The following is a 23,835-nucleotide window of genomic DNA, read 5'->3' as shown; positions in this document are numbered from 1 at the left end:
CCCACAGGCACTGCAGCTGCCCAGGCCCCTGCAACAGGCACTGCAGCTACCCAAACCCCCGCAACAGGCACTGTAGCCAAGACAAAAGATCAACCCATACCAGTATCAGTCGCCCCTACACACAAAAAGAAATACACAAGGAAATCGGTTCGCTTAGTGAAGGATGATGATGAACCGGGACCATCACAAGAACAAGAAGAAGAGCCAGAACCAGAAGTGATCACCTGATCCCTGTCCCTGAGTGAGCTGCGAGATATGCGGAAAGATTTCAGCCGCCTTCCAGGGGAGCACATTATTACCTGGCTGCTTCGCTGCTGGGATAACGGGGCCAGTAGCCTGGAATTGGAGGGCAGGGAGGCCAAGCAGCCAGGATCCTTGTCTAGGGAAGGGGGCATTGACAAGGCAATTGGGAAGAAGGCACAAGCCCTCAGCCTCTGGAGGCGACTCCTGTCAAGTGTGAGGGAAAGGTATCCTTTCAGCGAAGATGTCATACGTCGGCCAGGCAAGTGGACCACTTTGGAGAGAGGTATCCAATATCTGAGGGAATTAGCTGTGCGGGAGATGGTTTATTATGATCCGGACAATGCACAGTTGCCCACAGACCCCGATGAAGTCCACTGTACCCGACCCATGTGGCGAAAATTTGTATGGAGCGCACCATCATTGTACGCCAACTCACTGGCAGTAATCAACTGGAAAAGTGAAGAGGCACCCACGGTGGACGAAGTGGCTGGCCGACTCCAGCAGTATGAAGAGAGCCTTTCTTCCTCCCTCATCTCGGCTGTGGAGAAACTGTCTCAGGACGTCCGGCAACTCAAAGAGGATATATCTTACTCCCCACCTGTACAGACCCGCATTTCAGCTGTTAGGAGTAAGTGTTTTTCTGCTCCAGAGAGGGGATATAGAGCATACACACCACGAGGTATTCTGTGGTTTTTCCTGCGTGACCACGGAGAAGACATGAGGAAATGGGATGGGAAGCCCACCTCAACCCTGCGGGCACGCGTACATGAGCTGCAAGGCAAGACAGCTGTACAAAGGGACTCTTCCAGAAAGAATGCTGCTCCAGTTTCCACCGGGCAGCCCCCCAGACCAAGTGAAAGGCCTGATCGCACTTCTGATCCTCTTGAAGGGACTTCTAAGTCCTTTTTGCAAGAGGTGAGTAGTGACTATGACGAGCAGGATTAGAGGGGCCCTGCCTCCAGCCAGGTGGAGGAAAGGGACAATAGGGTTTATTGGACTGTGTGGATCCGATGGCCTGGCACATCGAACCCACAAGAGTACAAGGCCCTAGTGGACACTGGTGCACAGTGTACCCTAATGCCATCGAGCTATGAAGGGGTGGAACCAATATCTCTTTCTGGTGTGACGAAGGGATCCCAACAGTTGACTCTGTTGAAGGCTGAAGTAAGTCTAACTGGGAATGAGTGGCAAAAGCACCCCATTGTGACTGGGCCAGAGGCTCCGTGCATCCTAGGCATAGACTACCTCCGGTAAGGGTATTTCAAAGACCCAAAGGGTTACAGGTGGGCTTTTGGAATAGCTGCCTTAGAAGCGGAGGAAATGGAACCATTGTCTAGTTTGCCTGGTCTCTCAGAGGACCCTTCTGTTGTAGGGTTGCTGAAGGTTGAAGAGCAACAGGTGCCGATTGCTACCACAACTGTGCACAGGCGGCAATACCGCACCAACAGAGACTCCCTGGTTCCCATCCACAAGCTAATTCATCAACTGGAGGGTCAGGGAGTGATCAGCAGAACCCACTCACCCTTTAACAGTCCCATATGGCCAGTGCGGAAGTCCAACGGAGAGTGGAGGCTGACGGTAGACTATCGTGGCCTGAAGTCACACCGCCCATGAGTGCTGCCGTGCCAGACATGCTGGAACTTCAATATGAACTGGAGTCAAAGGCAGCCAAGTGGTACGCCAGAATTGATATCGCTAATGCATTTTTCTCGATCCCTTTGGCAGCAGAGTGCAGGCCACAGTTTGCCTTCACTTGGAGGGGCGTCCAGTACACCTGGAATCGACTGCCCCAGGGGTGGAAACACAGCCCCACCATTTGCCATGGACTGATCCAGGCTGCACTGGAAAAGGGTGAAGCCCCAGAGCACCTGCAATACATGGATGACATCATCGTATGGGGCAACTCAGCAGAGGAAGTTTCTGAGAAAGGGAAGAAAATAATCCAAATCCTGCTGCAGGCTGGCTTTGCCATAAAACAAAGTAAGGTGAAGGGGCCTGCACAGGAAATCCAATTTTTAGGAATAAGGTGGCATGATGGGCGGCGTCAAATCCCTATGGATATTATCAACAAAATAGCAGCCATGTCCCCACCAACCAACAAAAAGGAGACACAGGCCTTCTTAGGCGTTGTGGGTTTCTGGAGAATGCACATTCCAAATTACAGTCTGATAGTAAGCCCTCTCTACCACATAACCTGGAAGAAGAATGATTTCAAATGGGGCCCTGAGCAACGACAAGCTTTCGAACAAATTAAACAAGAAATAGTTCATGCCGTAGCTCTTGGGCCAGTCCGGGCAGGACCAGATGTAAAAAATGTGCTGTACACCGCAGCCGGGGAGAATGGCCCTACCTGGAGTCTCTGGCAGAAAGCACCAGGGCAGACTCGAGGTCGACCCCTGGGGTTTTGGAGTCGGGGATACAGAGGATCCAAGGCCCACTACACTCCAACGGAAAAGGAGATATTGGCAGCCAACGAAGGGGTTCGAGCTGCTTCAGAGGTGATTGGCACTGAAGCACAGCTCCTCTTGGCACCCTGACTGCCAGTGCTGGGCTGGATGTTCAGAGAGGGCTCCTTCTACACATCATGCAACCGATGCTCCGTGGAGTAAGTGGGTTGCACTGATCACACAACGGGCTAGAATAGGAAGCACCAATCATCCAGGAATTCTGGAAGTGATCACAGACTGGCCAGAAGGGAAAGATTTCGGAATGTCACCAGAGGAGGAGGTCACACGTGCTGAAGAGGCCGCACCGTATAATAAACTACCAGAAGATGAGAAACCATGTGCCCTGTTCACTGATGGGTCCTGTCGCATCGTGGGAAAGCATCGAAGGTGGAAGGCCGCTGTATGGAGTCCTACACGACGAGTCGCAGAAGCTGCTGAAGGAGAAGGTGAATCGAGCCAGTTTGCAGAGGTGAAAGCCATCCAGCTGGCTTTAGATATTGCTGACAGAGAAAAGTTGCCAACGCTGTACCTCTATACTGACTCATGGATGGTGGCCAATGCCTTGTGGGGGTGGTTACAGCAGTGGAAGCAGAGCAACTACCAGTGCAGAGGCAAACCCATCTGGGCTGCCCCATTGTGGCAAGATGTTGCTGCTCGGCTAGAGAAGCTGGTTGTAAAGGTACGTCATGTAGATGCCCACGTACCCAAGAGTCTGGCCACTGAGGAACATCAGAACAAGCAGCAGGTAGATCAGGCTGCCAAGATTGAAGTGGCTCAGGTGGATTTGGACTGGCAGCCTAAGGGTGAATTATTTCTAGCTCGGTGGGCCCATGACACCTCAGGTCATCAAGGAAGAGATGCGACATATAGATGGGCCCGTGATCGAGGGGTGGACTTGACCATGGACGCCATCTCACAGGTCATCCATCAATGTGAAACATGCGCTGCAATCAAGCAAGCCAAGCGGGTAAAGCCTCTGTGGTATGGAGGACGATGGTTGAAATATAAATATGGGGAAGCATGGCAAATCGACTACATCACGCTCCCACAAACCCGCCAAGGCAAGCGTTACGTTCTTACAATGGTGGAAGCAACCACTGGATGGCTGGAAACATATCCTGTGCCCCATGCCACTGCCCGGAACACTATTCTGGGTCTTGAAAAGCAAGTCCTGTGGCGACATGGCACCCCAGAGAGAATTGAGTCAGACAACGGGACTCATTTTCGGAACAACCTCATAGACACCTGGGCCAAAGAGCATGGCATTGAGTGGGTGTATCACATCCCCTACATTGCACCAGCCTCTGGGAAAGTTGAAAGGTGCAATGGACTGCTAAAAACCACCCTGAGGGCAATGGGTGGTGGGACCCTCAAACACTGGGACACACATTTAGCAAAGGCCACCTGGTTAGTTAACACTCGGGGATCTGCCAATCGAGCTGGCCCTGCCCAGTCAAAATTCCCACGCCCAGTAAAAGGGGATAAAGTTCCTGTAGTGCACATGAAAAATATGTTGGGTAAAACAGTCTGGGTTATCCCTGCTTCAGGCAAAGGCAAGCCCATCTGCGGGATTGCTTTTGCTCAGGGACCAGGGTGCACTTGGTGGGTGATGAGAAAAGATGGGGAAGTCCGGTGTGTACCCCAAGGGGATTTGATTTTGGGTGAAAATAGCCAATAAATTAAATTGTATGATGTTAGTAGCGATATATTGTATCAATGGTATGACCATAAGAATCACCCAAAACTAATGAAGGATGGACTTTGAAACTGAACAAAGTGCCACGATGATGGAACTAGAACTGCCTTCAACTGGTGCCCAGGAACTTTATCGAAAAATCACATCTTTGGCATCCAGACTGTGAGCATGGACCATACCAGATACACCGGCTGTGAAGACTCCGGATGCAGCGTGCAACAATCCAGCAGCACGCACCATTGCTCCTGCTCTGAGAGACTGCAATGGCAGATGGAACCCAAAGCCATGGACTATATGAACTCGACAGACATTTTAGAGCGATAGCCCATAGAGTAAGGCAATGAGTTCTGTAAAATAATCTGGGCATGACGTAGATGGTATGGAATAAGGGGTGGATAGTGTCCTGGTTCTGGCAAGGATAGAGTTAATTTCCCAAGGAGCCAGGACAGGTGAGCCAAGCTGGCCGGGGGCTATTCCATACCATGTGACGTCATGCTCACCATAACAGGGGGCTAGGCGGGCGGGGGTGGGTTCGGCTTGTCGGCGTGGCTCCGGGACGGGTCGAGCGTCCGGTGGGTCAGTTGTCGGATCGGTAAATCGTTCTCTGTTATCACCCATTGTGAATATCTGTTTTCAGTACTGTTGTTGCTTGTTTCCCTCTCCCTTGCTGTCCCAGTAAACTGCCCTTATCCCAACCCTCGAGGCTTTGCCGTTGTTTTTTCCGTTCTCCTCCCCATCCCGCCAGGGGAGGAGTGAGCGAGCAGCGCATGGCAATTAGCTACCGGCTGGGGCTAAACCACATCAGAGATCCGTGCAGCAGCAAAGATGCAAGGGTTATTGATGTGTTAGAAACCATGGAAGAGCCTGAGAATGGTCACATCATAGGAATTAGGGCTTCTCCCTCAAAAAAGGTGGTGGGATCAATAGCCCAACTGATGTGCATCTACACCAATGCACGCAGCATGGGCAACAAGCAGGAGTAGCTGGAAGCCATTGTGCAGCTGGAAAACTGATATAATTGCCATCATGGAAACATGGTGGGATGACTTGCACAGCTGGAGTGCTGCAATGGATGGCTACAAACTCTTCAGAAGAGATAGGCAAGGAAGGAAAGGCACTAGGGTAGCCATGTATGTTAGGGAATGTTTTGATTAGAGCTTGACGATGGTGATGAAAAGGATTAATATTTATGGGTGAGAATCAGGGGGAAGGCTAACATGGCAGATATCATGGTGGGAGTGTATTATAGACCACCTAACCAGGATGAAGAGGTAGATGAAGCATTCTACAAGCGGCTGGCAGAAGTCTCACAATCGCTAGCCCTTGTTCTCATGGGAGACTTCAACTTACCAGACATCTGCTGGAAATGCAACATAGCAGAGAGGAAACAGTCTAGGAGGTTCCTGGAGTGTGTGGAAGATAACTTCCTGACACAGCTGGTGAGTGAGCCAACTAGGGAAGGCACCCCTCTGGACCTGTTGTTTGTGAACCAAGAAGGACTTGTGGATGATGTGATGGTTGGAGGCTATCTTGGGCATAGTGATCACAAAATGATAGTGGTTTTGTTTCTTGGAGAAGTAAGGAGGGGGTTCAGCAGAACTGCTACCTTCGACTTCTGGAGAGCAGACTTTGACCTGTTTAGGGGCTTGGTTGACAGAGTCCCTTGGGAGGCAGTCCTGAAGGGCAAAGGAGTCCAGGAAGGCTGGACATTCTTCAAGAAGGAAATTGTAAAGGTGCAGGAGCAGGCTGTCCCTATGTGTCAAAAGATGAGCTGGCAGGGAAGAAGACTGTCCTGGCTGAACAGAGAGCTTTGTCTGGAACTCAGGAAAAAAAGAAAGTTTATGTCCTTTGGAAGAAGGGGCAGGCAACTCAGGAGGACTACGAGGATGTCATGAGGTTATGCAGGGAGAAAATTAAAAAGGCCAAAGCCCAACTAGAACTTAATCTGACTACTGCCGTAAAAGACAATAAAAATGTTTCTATAAATACATTAGCAACAAAAGGAGGACTAAGGAAAATCTCCATCCTTTATTGGATGTGGGGGAAACATAGTGACAAAGGATGAGGAAAAGGCTGAGATACTTAATGCCTTCTTTGCCTCAGTCTTTAATAGTAAGACCAATTGTTCTCGGGGTACCCAGCCCCCTGAGTTGGAAGACAGGGATGGGGAGCAGAATGAAGCCCCCATAATCCAAGGGGAAATGGTTAATGACCTGCTACACCACTGAGACACACACAAGTCTATGGGGCTGGATGGGATCCACCCAAGGGTACTGAGGGAGCTGGCAGAAGTGCTCACCAAGCCACTTTCCATCATTTATCAGCAGTCCTGGCTAACTGCAGAGGTCCCAGCTGACTGGAGGTTAGCAAATGTGATGCCCATCTACAAGAAGGGCTGGAAGGAGGATCTGGGGAACTACAGGCCTGTCAGTCTTTCTTCGTGTTGTGGTTTAACCTGGCAGGCAGCTAAAACAACCACACAGCATTCGCTCATTCTCCCCCTCCCCAGTGGGATGGGGGAGAGAATCTAAAAGAAAAAAGGTAAAACTCGTGGATTGAGATTAAAGACAGTTTAATAGGACAGAAAAGGAAGAGAATAATAATAATAATATTAATAATAACAATGATAAAAGAATATACAAGTCAAGTGATGCACAGCACAATTGCTCACGAACTGCTGACTAATGCCCAGCTAGTTCTCTAGCCGAACTGCCTCCCAGCCAACCCCCAGTTATATATGGACCATGACGTCATATGGAATATCCCTTTGGACAGTTTGGATCTACTGTCCTGGCTGTGTCCCCTCCCAGTTTCTTGGGCACCCCCTGCCTTCTCGTTGGCAGGCCAGTATGAGTAGCTGAAAAGTCCTTGACTGCTTGGCAACAACTAAAACATTAGTGTGTTATCAACATTATTCTCATCCTAAATCCAAAACACAGCACTATACCAGCTGCTAGGAAGAAAATTTAACTCTGTTCCAGCCAAAACCAGGACACCTTGTGCTGGGGAAGGTTATGGAGCAGATCATCTTGAGTGCCATCACACGGCATGTACAGGACAACCAGGCGATCAGGCCCAGTCAGCGTGGGTTTATGAAAGGCAAGTCCTGCTTGACAGAACTTCAAACAGAGTCCCATGGATATAGATCCCAAAACCCTGTTGCCAACACCAGTTCTGTAGCCAGTTTATTGGCATGCATTATCAGTGACCCCCTCCCCCCCTCACACCCTTGACCCTCACCAGCAGGATTGTGGAGAACACCAGGGCCCCCATGCCCTTGACTACTGTCCCCAGAGCTCTGTAGTCACTTTGGATACTCTCCAGGTTGCCACTAGCAGTATCATTGGTGCCCACAGTGAAGAACAGGAGGTAGTCAGAGGGCCGGATGAGCTTTGGTAGTCTCTCCACAATATCCCGGATCCAGGCCCCCAGCAAGCAGCAAACCTCTCTAGATGATAGGTCAGATATTAACAGCTTATCTGAAAATATGCCACCATTCTCAGTTCTATATGCCACATAGACAAAAAGGAGGGGAGGAAAAAAAAAGGCACATGTGTTTCAGTTTCTTTTGATGGTGTTGTGGGAACTAACAATTTCTGTGTTTGTTTCTCCTTTGAGCAATATCTGAATGTTACAGAAAAATGTGCAAATATTAAAGTAGAATTCCTTACAAAATGCTTCATCCTGACTTACACGTGGTGCTTGGTAAAAACATGAAATTGAAAGCTATTCAGCTGTACCTAATATTTCTTGCTCTTAGCTGCTTGTAAGATTAACCTCTTCTATGATTCTGCTCTGCTTTTGTGGGAGAGATTGTTGTGACATGAAAGCTAGAACTCATTAGAAAGGTTCTTTTTTATAATCAGTAGCTCTCAATTCTTTATTTTACTTTGTAGCAGAAGGATTAGAGATTTTTCTGAAGTTATCCTCGAGGTTGCTGGCTGTTGTCTCGACAGTGTCAGAATATTAAAGAATGTTAACAGTATACACTAGTGATGGTGGTTGTTTTTTACCTCTTATTCTGTCAGGCTGAAGTGGTTATGTTTATCCTTTTAAAAATCTCAATTTCTTTTTTTTTTTCCTCCCTCCTCCTGATTCTTATTTTGTAAACTGGCTTAAAGTTTCCCTAAAGATACACAGAAAGGTTTTTGTGTTATTTCTAAAGGGGCCGAAGTTTAAAGAGAGATTCCCCTTCCTCTTCTACATAATGGAGCTTTCAGGGAACCTCTTCTAAAAGGCGTGGTTACAGCCTTTGTGTTGAAAGGTGTATCTGCTGCCGGTGTTTGCTGATGCAAACAGGCTGGCTGGTGATTAACAAAGGTCTTTAGACTTTGGAATCTGGCAGGGGAGTGGGGTGTCTTCTGTGTGAAGAAGGGACTCCCAAGGGAGGAGGACAGGGCAGTCTGGAGTGGGTCCTCCTTTCTGCTTCCGGTCCTCCTGCTGGGAGGTTACTGTGTTGTGATTTAAGTCCGTAGAACTGTGTAAGACCATGTTGCTGGAATTAATAAACACATTTTTCATTCATGAGTTAAAAGAACTTTTGGAGATCCTTGCAAATGATTGTTCAAGGAAGAAAAGGTGCTGTTTTGACAGCACATGAGAACAGATACTATTTGTATGTGTGTGTGGAGATAAATCATACAAAAGAGGGAGAGTCCTGTTCTTAGATGATGGTGTTTTTGTTTTGTTTTGGCTTTGTTTTTTTGTATCATCCAAGGGAAAAAAAATCTTGTATACCCGAGATGAATCTGAGAGATATGTGAGGCCATGTTGTGCACAGACAAGAAGCTATGAGCCACTGAGTGCAGTTGTCTGAGCTAAAATGGCTGCTCCCAAAGCTCAGAGGAGTAGGGCAGCTTAGTGAGTCTTAAAGCTTCAGTGGCACGGGGGCTCACATATCTTGAAAGTGTGATAGACACATTCAGCAGAGCTGTGGCTTGTTTGGTTGAGATGAGAAGACTAAGATTGGGGAACAGATAGTGAAAAATGGATGATCTGCTTTTCTGTGAAGTGCTCTAAATGCAGGAGTCATTTGCTCCATGGAAAAAAAAATGTTTTCAGGTCTAATGGACTGTGCTAAAGGAGACATGGAGTGGGGCTTCACTCACTACAGTAATTTGGTCCCAGAACTGTTACCGGAAAGCAGCAAAATAATTCACTCTCTAAGACTTATTTTGAAGTTTTAGAAAGCAGGCATTCTTTATTGCAGCGCTGGCTGCACGGGGGATGACTCCACCTAACGTGCACACCCAAAAGACAAAACTAGCAAGTATTTATACTATGTTAATATACATATTCAGTATATTTCCGAGCAGTGCTTATCACATTCATGGATTTTCTGGGAACTCGTTAGCATATGCTAATGTTTTTCTACACATGTTTGTTGGCACCTCTGGGTGGTCCTCGGGGGGTGTGTGTGTGTGTGTGTGTGTGTGTGTGTCTTCAGACTCGCTCCTGGTATCACCTATACCTTATCCCTCAAGGCTGGTTTTGTGATCACCTTGTAACTTACTTATCTTTGCGCATCTGTTCTTCCAAGGCCGAGTTCCAGAGCTTCTTATCTTACAACTAATTATTTTCTAAGTTACAATGGTTTCCCTTTTGTTTGGTTACATCTATTGAGCAATGGCTCTAACTGCTTGAATTGATCTTAATATTTCAATATTCACAGGTATCAGAACAGATAGTAATCTCTCCTCTTTCACAGTGTTTGATCTGATACTTGCAAATAAAAGCTTGAGTATCTTAATCATTGCAGCTTTGCTCGCTGAAAAGAAGCTGGTGTACCATTTGTGCTTTTTTTTGGTTGGTTTTTATTTTTGTTATTGTTGGAGGTGGTGAGGGACACATATTGCAGTGAGCACAGTAATGTAGATTAAACATGTAGAGTGTCTGTGTGCTCACTGTCCAGAAATAGACTTGCCAGAAGTTTATTTACCAGGCTATAAGACAAAGCATTATTTTATGCAGTGTCCTCTCTTTGTGCCCTAGTGTTTTTGGGTTTTATATTGGGCATAAATAGCTGGGTTTTGGTAGCAAGGGGCTGCAGTGTGGGAGGAAGCCATGAACAGCCAGTTCCAGCCAGTTCTGAAACAAATGGGAAGAACCCACTGCAAGCCAATTTTCAAAGAATCAGAGGAGCGTATGGTGCCTCTGCTCAAACATATTTAAGAAAGGGCAGTTGCCAATAGGGGTAGGAGGCACATTCTTGGAAGGAGGTGCTCCACATGGGAGCGGTGACACCCTCAAAAGGGACTGCGGCCCATGGTGGAACCCACACTGGAGTAAAGCAAGGAGCAGTGGAGGAAGATGAGTAAGAAATAAGGAGGGGCAGAAAGAAACCATTATGTGCTGACCCCAAGCTCCTGTGCTGCCTGTCACCTCTCTGAAGGAATTGGAACTGATTGGGTGTAACGTGTGGCAAAAACAAGGGGAGTTGAGACTAAAGGGGTGGTGGGTGATAAGTTTCTGGCTTATAGTTGACCCTGGGGAAGGGGGAGGAACCTAATTCTTTCTTTCTTTCTTTCTTTCTTTCTTTCTTTCTTTCTTTCTTAATATCCAAATCAGTAATTAAAAGTTCATGTTAGTTGACAATAAACTAAATGAAGTAAAATTCCCTGAGTGGAGACTGTTTTGCCTGTGGCAAGTTTTCATCTTGCTATAGAAGTAGTTTTACATTCTACAGTAAATACATGGAATTTTCACAGTAAAATGTTTTTGTCTGCTATTGCATCTGGGACCTCTGGAACTCCTAGGTTATCTTGGCACAGTACAATGTGTGGGAAACTTAATAAATGAGTTATTACTTTAAAATTATAGGTTGCTTTTGTGTCCAATTGCTGTACAGGGCAGGAGGGTCTCAGCCTTTTGCATTTCTTGTATTTTGTGTGTCCTCTTGTTTATGGCAGCACATAAGCTAAGAGTCTAGTGATAAATTCCTCCCCAGTGTTCTGTGATGTGGGATTAATTGGTCACATACTGAACTCAATCTTACCAAATTTTGTTACTTTGTACATTACAGTATACAGAGGTTTGAGATTAATCAATGAAGTCATGAAGTGTTTATGGAAGATTGCTGTTACTTATGTTTCCATTGTACTTTTACAGTATTCCTACTCTTCTTAATGCCCATCGCTTCCTCAAACTCCTATCCCAGCAAAGATATGTCCCCAATGGCAGACCATAATGGAACTCTGTAAGAGAGTTATAACAAAGAGTGGAGATGTTCTCGGTGTTTGGTGGAATTAATTCCAATGCACAACATTCTATTCTGGATACACATATTTAGATCTCACTTTGCAATTATGCTTATGTTTTCCACTGAAGTCAGGAATTCTAGGATTTTGAAAAGACAGACAAGTGTTTCCATTTTAAGGGTGTTTTTTTTTAATTGCTGGTAATGAAACTGGCAGGACTTTCTCAGCTTCCAAGAAGTTTAAAGTGGGTCTTATAGAAGCAGAAACCACTGTCATCTGTAAATTTCAGTGTATGAATGTTTGGGAATAATGTGGTGGTTCTTCTAGCATATAGCTGCTAGTCTCTGAGACAAACTTCCTAACAACAGCTCTCTCCTGAGTAATGGAAAAGCCTAGAGGAAAAAGTCCATTGAAACAGTAGTCATTTGTCAGAGAGTTGACTGTAGCATTGATAACAGCAACCTGCAAGTTACCTAGATAGGGGTTTTTTTGAATCAAAATTGCCTTGATGCCTCTTAAATGTTGAGTTTTAGGCTGCAGTAATTACGGAATTTCTGGAAATCATTAAGTCATGTGACAGGAAGCTTGGTGTTAATATATTTTCAGAATTCACTGGATGGCATTTCTGTAAAAATAAAACAAAAAACCTCCCAAAACCAACCGGAGAAAAACAAAACAAACCCCTGCCTCTTTCCTTCTCCTTTCCTTGTTTTTCTTGCAGAATTTTCTAATGCAAAAGATAATTCCTGAACCATGGAGGTGCTGCAGTGTGATGGCTGTGATTTCCAAGCTCCGTCCTATGAAGACCTAAAAGCTCACATTCAGGATGTTCATACTGCTTTTCTGCAGCCAACAGATGTCTCTGAGGAAAACCCTAGCCAGCCAAGGTCTGGATCCATGAATGCTAGTAACCAGACTGACATTGAATTTTCTTCTGTAAAGGATGAATTTACACTTGCAGATGAGATAGCAGGTAAACCTCAACTCTAAGCCCCTATCTCACATGTGACTTATTTCAGTGCATTTTAATTGGTTTGTTTCAGTGTGATTTTAAAAAACTGTTATCTTTATCACTATGGTAGTGAAGTGAATGATGTTTAGTTACAGCCATTTTTTTTTCTGTAAATGCAAACGTGTGGATTTGTTGTCTTGCTATTTTTCACATGCTGCTTCATATTGCTTCTTTTCCTTTCTTGACACCACCATGAGCTCTAAGAGTTTTGAACTTTATTAGTGTACCTTTTTATTTCAAGAAGCTTATTTTGGAAATTGTCTATCCCAAATTATGTACCATCCGTTAGTTTTCTGACCATTCTTGTATACACAGGTCTAATCATACATAAGTGAGGGAATTCTGTTGTGATTAACGTGTTCAGGATGTGTGTGTATTCACATGCATACAGGGTAGACGGGGGGGGGGAACTGTCTAATTTTACTTATTTACATATTTACTTTTTAATTCTTATTTTAGGGCAAAATACAACAACTCAGATGGGGACTGGAAGTTATTATAGCCAGAGCCAAAGTTTTTATGGTCAACACATGGCTCCAAATCCTAAACCAACCAACAAGTTTTTCCAGTGCAAATTCTGTGTGCGTTATTTCCGATCTAAAAACCTCCTCATAGAGCATACTCGCAAGGTTCATGGAGCACAAGTTGGGAGGAGCTCAGTAGGGTCACACACTGCTGGATCCTTAAGTTACAACATCATGATGCATGAGGGGTTTGGCAAAGTTTTCTCTTGCCAGTTCTGCACCTACAAATCACCAAAGCGCACAAGGATTATTAAGCACCAGAAAATGTATCACAAAAACAATCTGAAGGAGAGTTTAACTCCTACTGCTACCTCTGCTGTATCTGAATTGACATCTGCCTCTGTGCCAGTGCAGGAACCCTGCAAGGAATTGCCTGCAGAGGTGGTAGAACGTAGCATTTTGGAGTCCATGGTCAAGCCTCTAACAAAGTCCAGAGGCAACTTTTGCTGTGAATGGTGCAGTTACCAGACACCTCGAAGGGAGCGCTGGTGTGACCATATGATGAAGAAGCACCGCGGCATGGTAAAAATACTGTCAAGTTTGAGGCAGGAACAAGACAGAACTAGTGCACCTGATGTGCAGAGTAAGAGTGCTCAGAATGCCTCCTCAAACTCAAATTATATCTCTATGAATATGACAGGATGTGATATGTTGAATGCGGGTGTCTCAAACTTCAGAAGCTCTATGGGCAATTCCCTTATCAGGCCCAACTCTTCTATATCCTCTAAGTTTTCTTCTGTGTCTTATCCTCAAATGAAGTCTAAATTACCTCACAACTCAGGCATAGTTAATTTGTCTGACAGATCCCTCTATGGAGTTGCTGACATGACAAATTCTTCTGCTGACTTGGAAACAAACAGTATGCTAAATGACTCCAGCTCAGATGAAGAGATAAATGAAGTGGACAGCAGGAATGGCTTGAACTCTGTGGACCACCAGACTTCAGGAATATCTGCAGAGCAACTGATGGGATCTGATGGCAACAAGCTGTTGGAAACGAAAGGGATTCCCTTTAGAAGATACATGAACAGGTTCCAATGTCCTTTTTGCCCTTTCCTCACAATGCACCGCCGAAGCATCTCCCGTCACATTGAGAATATCCACCTGTCTGGGAAGACAACTGTATACAAATGTGATGAATGCCCTTTCACCTGTAAGAGTTCGTTAAAACTTGGAGCTCATAGGCAATGTCATGCAGGTACAACATCAGACTGGGACACCGTGAATTCTCAGGGTGAAAACATTGTCTCCTCTTTGAATGACAACACGGTTTCTTATGAAAGTGGAAATATAAATGGAAGGAAGTCAGCTGGGATGACGGAAACAGTGCAGCAGCAACAGCAGCAGTTGCCTCAACCCCATTCACAGCATCCTTATAAGTGCACAATGTGTAACTATTCTACCACTACTTTGAAAGGCCTCAGAGTTCATCAGCAGCACAAGCACTCATTTTGTGACAACTTACCAAAATATGATGGACTGCCATCCAACATGCCACAAGAAAGTGAGGCAGATGCTGTCACCTCTGTCAGCACAGTGAAGAAAAGCCAGACCTCAATTCTTGGTCTCTCATCTAAAAATAACTTTGTTGCTAAGGTCGCTCGGAAGGTGTCAAATGACTGCCCTTTAGATCTCTCACCAGTGAAGAAAAGAACTAGAATTGATGAAATAGCAAGCAACCTGCAGAGCAAAATAAACCAAAACAAACAGCAAGAAGATGCTGTGATTAATGTAGAGGATGATGAGGAAGAGGAGGAAGACAACGAGGTGGAGATAGAAGTGGAATTAGACAGAGAAGAAGAACAAACAGAACCAATGGTGGAGGTTTCTAGTTCTTATGCACCCCAGCAAATGTGGGGGAGAGAGACTAATGATTCCCAGAAGGATGCAAACTTCAGAAACATGCATCATGATTATAATTCCACCAATGGAGCAGAGATCGAGCTCACTTTATCTGAAGATGAGGAAGATTATTTTTCTTCCATTAACATGAAAGACCAACAGAGCCCTAATGCTTCTGTTCTGGGAAGCCAGCCAAATATGTATGGCCCTGATCAGAACAACGAAAATGTGGAGATTAACAACTCTGGCAGGCTTTACTATTGTAAACACTGTGATTTTAGCAACAAATCTGCCAGGAGTGTTAGCACCCATTACCAACGGATGCACCCCTACATAAAATTCAGCTTTAGGTATATCTTGGATCCCAATGATCACAGTGCAGTATACAGATGCCTTGAGTGTTATATTGACTATACGAACTTTGAAGACCTGCAGCAACACTATGGAGAGCATCACCCTGAAGCTATGAATGTATTGAACTTCGATCACTCTGATCTGATCTACCGCTGTCGCTTTTGTTCTTACACTAGCCCAAATGTTAGAAGCCTGATGCCGCATTACCAAAGAATGCATCCAACAGTGAAAATTAACAATGCAATGATATTTTCAAGCTATATTGTTGAGCAACAAGAGGGGTTAAACGCAGAGTCTCAGACACTGAGAGAGATCTTGAATTCTGCTCCAAAAACTATGGCAACCTCCACCCCTGTCGCTCATGGGGCTACTGTGCCAGCAAGTTTTAACAAAAGTGCCACAAAGAGTTTTAGTCCTGAATGTGAAAATCAGAAAGCACCTTCAGTCAATTCTGTGGTTGTTTATGACTGTGATGTGTGCTCATTTGCAAGCCCTAACATGCATTCAGTTCTGGTGCATTATCAGAAAAAACACCCTGAAGAAAAAGCATCATATTTCAGAATTCAGAAGACCATGCATATAGCTTCTGTTGACAGAGGCTCTGCCCTGGCTCAAATGTCTTTTGAGATAGGGGTGTCTGTCTCCTCAAAACTGTCCAACTTGGCTTCTCAACCTCCATCTCCCCCACCACTGCCCCCAGACCTTGCTCCTGAACTCTACTATTGCAAACACTGTTCATACAGCAACCGTTCAGTTGTGGGAGTGCTTGTCCACTACCAGAAAAGGCATCCGGAAATAAAGGTCACTGCCAAGTACATCAGGCAGGCACCCCCTACTGCGGCAATGATGAAGGCTGGTGAGCTGCCACCTGGGATTCAGAAACTGCCAGTGTCAGTGCAGCAGTTGAGCCAGGGCAGTTCTGAGAGCTCTGTGAATCCCCTTGAGAACGAAATGTTCTTCTGCCAGCACTGCGATTATGGAAACCGGACCGTGAAAGGTGTGCTCATTCATTATCAGAAGAAGCATCGTGATTTCAAAGCCAACGCAGATGTGATTAGGCAGCATACAGCCACTATTAGAAGCCTTTGTGATCATAACCAGAAGAAATTATCCGGCAGCATGTCTGCTCACACCTCCAACACTGAACAGGACAAGACAAAGCTGAGAGCCCTCAAATGCAGACAGTGTAGCTACACATCACCTTACTTCTATGCATTGAGGAAGCATATTAAGAAAGATCACCCAAATCTGAAGGCCACGGTCACATCCATTCTGAGATGGGCATTTTTGGATGGCTTGATAGAAGCTGGTTATCACTGTGAATGGTGCATTTATTCACATACAGAACCAAGTGGTTTGCTTGTGCATTACCAAAGGAGACATCCTGAACATTATGTTGACTATACATATATGGCAACTAAACTCTGGGCAGGTCCGGATCCTTCCCCTCCTACCCTAGTGATGCCAATAGAGGCAAAGACCTATAAATGCAGAGACTGCATTTTTGAAGCATCTTCCATTTGGGATATTACTAATCACTACCAGGCTTTTCACCCTTGGGCTATGAATGTGAATGAATCTGTATTGTTAGATATCATTAAGGAGAAAGATGCTGATGAGAAAATTGGCACACAGCTTGATAAAGTTGGGTCCAGGATGAATTCTGAAAACCAGGTAACATCACAGATGGACCATGATGTGGAGGACCCCAGTCTTTCCCAGGAAAAAACTATTCAGCTGGCTTCTGCAAACCCTGCCATCTCCTCCACTCCATATCAGTGTACAGTTTGCCAGTCTGAGTACAATAACTTGCATGGCCTCCTCACACATTATGGCAAAAAGCATCCTGGCATGAAAGTGAAAGCTGCTGACTTTGCACAGGACATAGACATTAACCCAGGGGCTGTGTACAAGTGCAGACATTGCCCATACATTAATACACGCATTCATGGTGTCCTCACACATTACCAGAAACGGCACCCATCAGTAAAGGTCACTGCTGAAGACTTTGTGCATGATGTGGAACAGTCGAATGACATCGCCCAGAATGACATAGAAGAGACCAGTAGGATTTTCAAGCAAGGCTATGGTGCATACCGGTGCAAACTATGCCCTTACACCCATGGTACACTGGAGAAGCTCAAAATTCACTATGAGAAATACCATAATCAGCCTGAATTTGATGTTTTTGTTCAGTCACCGTCAAAGGTGTCTGCCTCAGTGGAGCCAGACATGGTAACTGAAATCAAGGCCTCCCCAGAAATTGCTACTGATGGTGTTGGAGAAGTCTCTATCTCAGCATCTCATTTCTCCAGTTCTCACTTAGTGTCTCACACAGTGTTCCGGTGTCAGCTCTGCAAATACTTCTGTTCTACCCGGAAGGGGATAGCCAGGCACTACCGCATCAAACATAATAATGTTCGGGCACAACCAGAAGGCAAGAACAACCTCTTCAAGTGTGCTTTGTGTTCATACACCAACCCTATCCGCAAAGGGCTCGCAGCACACTACCAGAAAAGGCATGACATTGATGCTTATTACACTCATTGTTTAGCAGCCTCCAGGACAGTAAGCGACAAACCCAATAAAATGATCATTCCATCTCCTCCCAAAGATGACGCCCCTCAGTTAAGTGAGGAGCTGAGGAAGGCTGTAGAAAAGAAGAAATGCTCGCTTTGTTCCTTTCAATCTTTTAGTAAAAAAGGTATTGTGTCCCATTACATGAAACGTCACCCTGGTGTTTTCCCTAAGAAGCAGCATGCAAGCAAGCTGGGGTGTTACTTCACTGCCGTGTATGCTGATGAGCATGAAAAGTCAACTCCAGCTGAGGAAAGGAATGACTTTGAAAAACTTGAGGTGGACACTGAGGCTCAGGAAACTGAGTGGCTTCCCTTCAGATGCATAAAATGTTTCAAACTATCCTTCAGCACAGCAGAGCTGCTGTGCATGCATTATACTGACTACCACAGCAAGGATTTGAAAAGAGACTTTACCATACTGGGAAGTGGTGCCCGTTCTCATAATGCTGTCTACCAGTGCAAGCACTGTGATACTAAATTGCATAGCACAGCAGAGCTGACCTCACACTTGAATAGTCACAATGAGGAATTCCAGAAGCGTGCCAAACGTCAGGAGAGGAGGAAACAGCTTTTGAGCAAGCAGAAATATGCAGATAGTGCTTTTACAGATTTCAAACAAGAGAGGGTAAGGATCTGTGTGTCTGGTCTCCTTCTCTGCTTCCTCTCCCCAGGGAGAAAAACAACCCAAAACCTGTTCTTATATACCCCAAGAGGCTCCTTATTATTAATACCCACTTGCATGTTCTCTTTGACAGCCAAATGAATGCAGGTTAATGAGTGACTTGGCATGTCAATGGACTCTATAAGTCGGTTACATATTCTGCTTTAATTTCCTTCATTCTTCACCTATTCCTAGGCTCCATGGGAAGCTCTGCTCCTTCCAACTGTTTCCTTCAGGATTTTCCCTATCTTCCTTCCTCCCATCCTTATGGATGGCTATCTGTATCTGACAGTAATTTATTCTTCTATTGCAAAGCTGGTGTTTGCTTTCTCATAGATTCCTTAGCAAATGTCCCATTCTACTGCTCAATATACATTGAAATAACACACCAATTTCCTTCTCAAGCTTATCTATTTCAGTACATTTTCTGATAAAGAACCTGATGTTTATGTGCATCTATCCAGTAACTTCAAGCTTTGGGCAAGTGTTCCTGTGAACAGAAGACCAAATTCTGATACTCTTTTCTGTACCCTTCTCCCCATCTGGAGTAACTCTACTTGCTGTAGGAAAGCATGCATTTGGGGGGGGGCTGTGAAAGAGCATGGTTTGGTCTTGTAAGTTAAAACCGAACAGTCTTATAGGGGACTACTATTATGCAGAAACTCAAGTTTTTTCCTGTGCACATGTCCTGTCCACCTATTTTGAGGGCTTTAATAGAAGTCAGTGCAAATTGAGGTTGAAGTTTTGCACAATAGCATGTTGTAGCGGGTTGACCTTGGCTGGACACCAGGTGCCCACCAGGCTGTTCTATCACTCCCTCTCCTCAGCAGGACAGGGAGGGAAAAAATAAGATGGAAAAGAACTCATGGGTCAAGATAAAGGAAATTTAATAAAGCAAAAGCAAAAAGCCTCATGCAGAAGCAAAGGAAAACAAAAGATTTATTCTCTACCTCCCATCAGCAGGCGATGTCTGGCCACTTCCCGGGAAGCAGGGCTTCAGTACACGTAGTGGTTGCTCCAGAAGACAAATGTCATAAATAACGAATGCCCCCTACTTCATCCCCCTTTCTCTCAGCTTCTTATTGTTGAGCAGATGTAATATGGTATGAAATATCCTTTTGGTCAGTTTGCGTCAGCTGTCCAGGCTATGTCCCGTCCCAAGAACTTTCCCACCCCCAGCATACTGGTGGTGGTGGGGGAAATGTTGGAGAGACAGCCTTGATGCTGTGCCAGCACTGCTCAGCAGTAGACAAAACACTAGTGTGTTATCAACATCTTGTGTGGTGGGTTAACCCTGGCTGGAGGCCAGGTGCCCACCAAAGCCACTCTATCAGTCCCCTTCTCAGCTGGACAGGGGAGAGAAAATATAATGAAAGGCTCGTGGGTCAAGATAAGGACAGGGAGAGATCATTCACCAATTACCATCACGGGCAAAACAGACTCAGCTTGGGAAAATGAATTTAATTTATTACCAATCAAATCAGAGTCGAGTACTGAGAAATAAAACCAAATCTTAAAAACACCTTCTCCCCACCCCTCCCTTCTTCCCCAGGCTTTACTTTACTCTCGATTTTCTCTCCCTCCTCTCCCTGAGTGGCACAGAGGGATGGGGAATGGGGGTTGTGGTCAGTTCATTACACGTCTCTGCTGCTCCTTCCTCCTCAGGAGGAGGACTCCTCACACTCCTCCCCTGCTCCAGCGTGGGATCCCTCCCACGGGAGACAATCCTCTATGAACTTCTCCAATGTGAGTCCTTCCCACAGGCTGCAGTTCTTCACAAACTGCTCTAGCATGGGTCTCCCCCACGGGGTCACAAGTCCTGCCAGCAAACCTGCTCTGGCGTGGGCTCCTCTCTCCATGGGTTCACAGGTTCTGCCAGGAGCTTGCTCCAGCACGGGCTTCCCATGTGGTCACAGCCTCCTTTGGGCATCCACCTGCTCCATGGGGTCTTCCACGGGCTGCAGGTCTCTACACCTCCTCATCCTTCCTCCATGGGCTGCAGGGGGACAGCCTGCCTCACCATGATCTTCACCATGGGCTGCAGGGGGATCTCTGCTCTGGCGCCTGGAGCACCTCCTCCCCCTCCTTCTGCACTGACCTTGGTGTCTGCAGAGTTCCTTACATCTTCTCACTCCTCTCTCCGGCTGCAATTGCTCCTGGTGTTTTTTTCCCCTTTCTTAAATATGTTATCACAGAGGCGCTGATTGGCTTGGCCTTGGCCAGTGGCAGGTCCGTTCTTGGAGCCCACTGGCATTGGCTCTGTTGGACCTAGGGGAAGCTTCTAGCAGCTTCTCACAGAAGCCACCTCTGTAGCCCCCTCCTGCTACCAAAACCTTGCCACGCAAACCCGATACACCTTGCTAGCTACCAAGACAAAGCACAGCACTCTGAGGGCTGCTATCGGGAAAATTAACTCTATCCCAGCCAGACGCAATACACATATGTACACTAAATGTAATTTCCCTTAAGGTGCAAAATCTGGCTGACATATTCCTAAAAGTGAGATATCAGAAGCATGTTTCAGTATTACATCATTAGTATAACTGATTAATACTCATGTGCTTCAATAGGCTTTTGGACCCTTAGAAGATGCTTCAAATCTTAAGGAGAGGAAAGTAGTTGGCTACAAATGTAAATTTTGTGTGGAAGTTCATCCAACGCTTCGAGCCATCTGTAATCATCTCCGTAAGCATGTCCAATATGGGAATGTTTCTTCTGTGTCAGCTACAGTAAAGGTGAGAATTTTGTGAACTAACGGCATTTTTTGTTTGATATTAAGGCCTAACTGAAAGCCTATAGAGGGCTCTCATGGAGTCAAATGGTTTTTGAACTGGATATTTTGAACAGTTAAGCATGACATTCTAATCTAATTCTTCAGGTTTCTGCAGCACATTTTGTTTACTTTAAGATGTTTTGACTTCTGCTCTTCATCTGGGGCACAAAAACTATAATTCTCATTTCTTATTTGCCACAAAAGAATTGATATTACGGATTACTGAAAGGCTTGATTTATGAGCAGGAGCTTCTCCCTCAGCTGTACTGGGCTACTTTTCTGCTTTCTTAGACCCTTAAAGTGTGGGGGTTTTTTCTTATTTTTTTTCTCCAACCCATATGCAAAAGTGAAATTATAGTGCTGCAAACACATAGTCAAATAGCCAGCTGAGCCAGAGGTCCAATTCAAGTGGTTAATTGTAAATGTGCTGCTGTTTCCTCCCTATGCAAATGGAGACCACCTAGAATGTCTCTGAGGACAGTGTGTGCTCCCCAGCTAGCTTTACAGGATATCAGCAGGGGGAGTTCAGGTGTGGTAAGGTTGCAGGAACTGATTATGCAGTTCTCCTCCTTTTCTTGCTGCAATGAGTACTCAGCAAAATCTCATTCTGCAGTCCTCAGAATGTGACCTAAAGCATGCCTATTTCATGACATCAACTGTGTGCTGTGTAAAGTAGCTGAGTCCTTCAGAGTTTAAATGGTTCTACCTAAGAGCTTTTGTTGTCCTTCCACTGACCTTCCTTTATCGTATCCAATACTACTGACAGAATGGGATGCTTCCCTTCTATCAAATGATTCCTGCTCTTTCCCTGCTTCTCAAGTAAAGTTTATGTGGGGTCAATACCATCTTTTGAGCAAGTAGATACTAAACAGCAGGGAACAAAAACTAAAATCCAAGACCCAAAAAACATGATATAAATATACTTTTCAGTTTTAATGTTGCTGCAAAATGCATGCAATGCTAATTAACACTTAGGAAAGGGACCAAGAGATAGGTTGTTTCTTAATGTATATACATATATATATAAAGACTAGGGTCTCTCTATATAGAAAGTCATTAGTGTAGTATGGTAGGGATACCTTTAGAAAGTGCATGCAGTGGGAAACCTAGATATTAAAATTAATACATAGGAGAGACTGAGGGGCAGAAGGGAGAGAGAATTGATGGCTTTGGGGGGGGTATGTGTTTTTTTAGCAGGAAGCTGAAGATTCTTCAAGCACAACTTTGGAGGGTTTTGAGGGAGCCAAAGACCCTGGCACTGTGGAATTTACAGAAGCTGAATCTGGAGCATCCTTGGAAGATCAAACCAGGCCTGGGGGCTACCAGTGCAGCCAGTGTGACCGGGTTTTGATGTCTATGCAGGGTCTGCGATCTCATGAGAGGAGTCACTTGGCTCTAGCCATGTTTACCCGGGAAGACAAGTACAGCTGCCAGTATTGCTCCTTTGTCTCTGCTTTCAGGCACAAGTAAGTTATGATTTGTTTTCAATAGAAGCACAGACTAGCATGACTGTTTTTTATGTTGGTTGACATTGAAGGAGAGCACAATTTGATTTCAAGCCACGTTTTTCTCTTTCTCAGGATTTAGGTATTTTCTATGCCCCCAAACTTTTTGCCATTGCCCGTGACTATAAAAAGTCCCATTTTTATATCTTCTTGAATTCAAATTATCTTTTTGTTGTGTGTAGGGGAAATGCACAGCAAGCAAAAGATGCTCACCACTTATGCAGTCCTGTCAAATGCATTAAATTTAAAAAAGCCATAAAGAGGTGTGGCAGTTTAGCCCTGGCTAGCAACTAAGCACGATACAGCTGCTCGCTCACTCCCCTCACAGTGAGATGGGGAAGAGAATCGGAAGAGTGAAAGTGAGAAAACTCATGGGTTGAGATAAAGGCAGTTTAATAGGTAAAGCAAAAGCCGCATGCACAAGCAAAGCAAAACAAGGAATTCATTCACTACTTCCCATCGACAGGCAGGTGTTCAGCCACCTCCAGGAAAGCAGGGCTCCACCACACATAACAGTTACTTGGGAAGACAAATGCCATCACTCTGAAAGCCACTGCTCTCCCATCCTTCCTCTTCCCCAAGCCCCTTATATACTGAGCATGACATCACATGGTATGGAATATCCCTTTGGTCAGTTGGGGTCAGCTGTCCTGTCTGTGTCCCCTCCGAACTTCTTGTGCACCCCCAGCCATCCTGCTGGCAGGGTGGTATGAGAAGCAGAAAAGGCCTTGACTCTGTGTAACCACTGCTCAACAACAACAAAAACATCTCTATATAACAAAAACATCTTTATATTATCAACGCTGTTTCCAGCACAAATCCAAAACAGCCCCATACTAGATACTGTGAAGAACATCATTAACTCCATTTCAGCTGAAACCAGGACAAGAGGAAAAAAGTATTTTTCACTAGCCTTCTATGTAACTACCTTATTTTTAAATAGTACTATGACTCTTATTTTATTGAGAGATATTTCATTTCTAGTGTTGAACAGTTATCACAA

General features: G+C 45.2%; 1 protein-coding gene and 1 long non-coding RNA gene across 11 annotated transcripts in view; one reads left to right on the top strand and one right to left on the bottom strand.

The window, feature by feature from the left end:
- Positions 1–23,835, bottom strand: part of LOC142599245 (uncharacterized) — an 830,374-nt gene that overhangs the window by 216,672 nt on the left and 589,867 nt on the right. The window lies entirely within an intron of this gene.
- The window catches only part of LOC142599142 (zinc finger protein 462-like), a 149,780-nt gene that overhangs the window by 67,906 nt on the left and 58,039 nt on the right, over positions 1–23,835 (top strand). For 6 of the 10 annotated variants that reach the window (XM_075738836.1, XM_075738833.1, XM_075738832.1 and 3 more), the window contains exons 2-5: positions 12,304–12,555; positions 13,054–18,518; positions 21,125–21,289; positions 22,522–22,793. In XM_075738836.1, the coding sequence (XP_075594951.1) occupies positions 12,336–12,555; positions 13,054–18,518; positions 21,125–21,289; positions 22,522–22,793 (6,122 nt within the window). In that variant the 5' untranslated portion in view covers positions 12,304–12,335. Of the gene's footprint in view, positions 1–10,988; positions 11,071–12,303; positions 12,556–13,053; positions 18,519–21,124; positions 21,290–22,521; positions 22,794–23,835 lie in introns of those variants that run through there. The other 4 variants (XM_075738835.1, XM_075738838.1, XM_075738830.1 and 1 more) reach the window with 3 other exon arrangements.

This window comes from Balearica regulorum, chromosome W (genome assembly GCF_011004875.1).
Source record: "Balearica regulorum gibbericeps isolate bBalReg1 chromosome W, bBalReg1.pri, whole genome shotgun sequence".
Classification (NCBI taxonomy): Eukaryota; Metazoa; Chordata; class Aves; order Gruiformes; family Gruidae; genus Balearica; species Balearica regulorum.
This window is presented reverse-complemented; position numbering and strand designations above follow the sequence as displayed.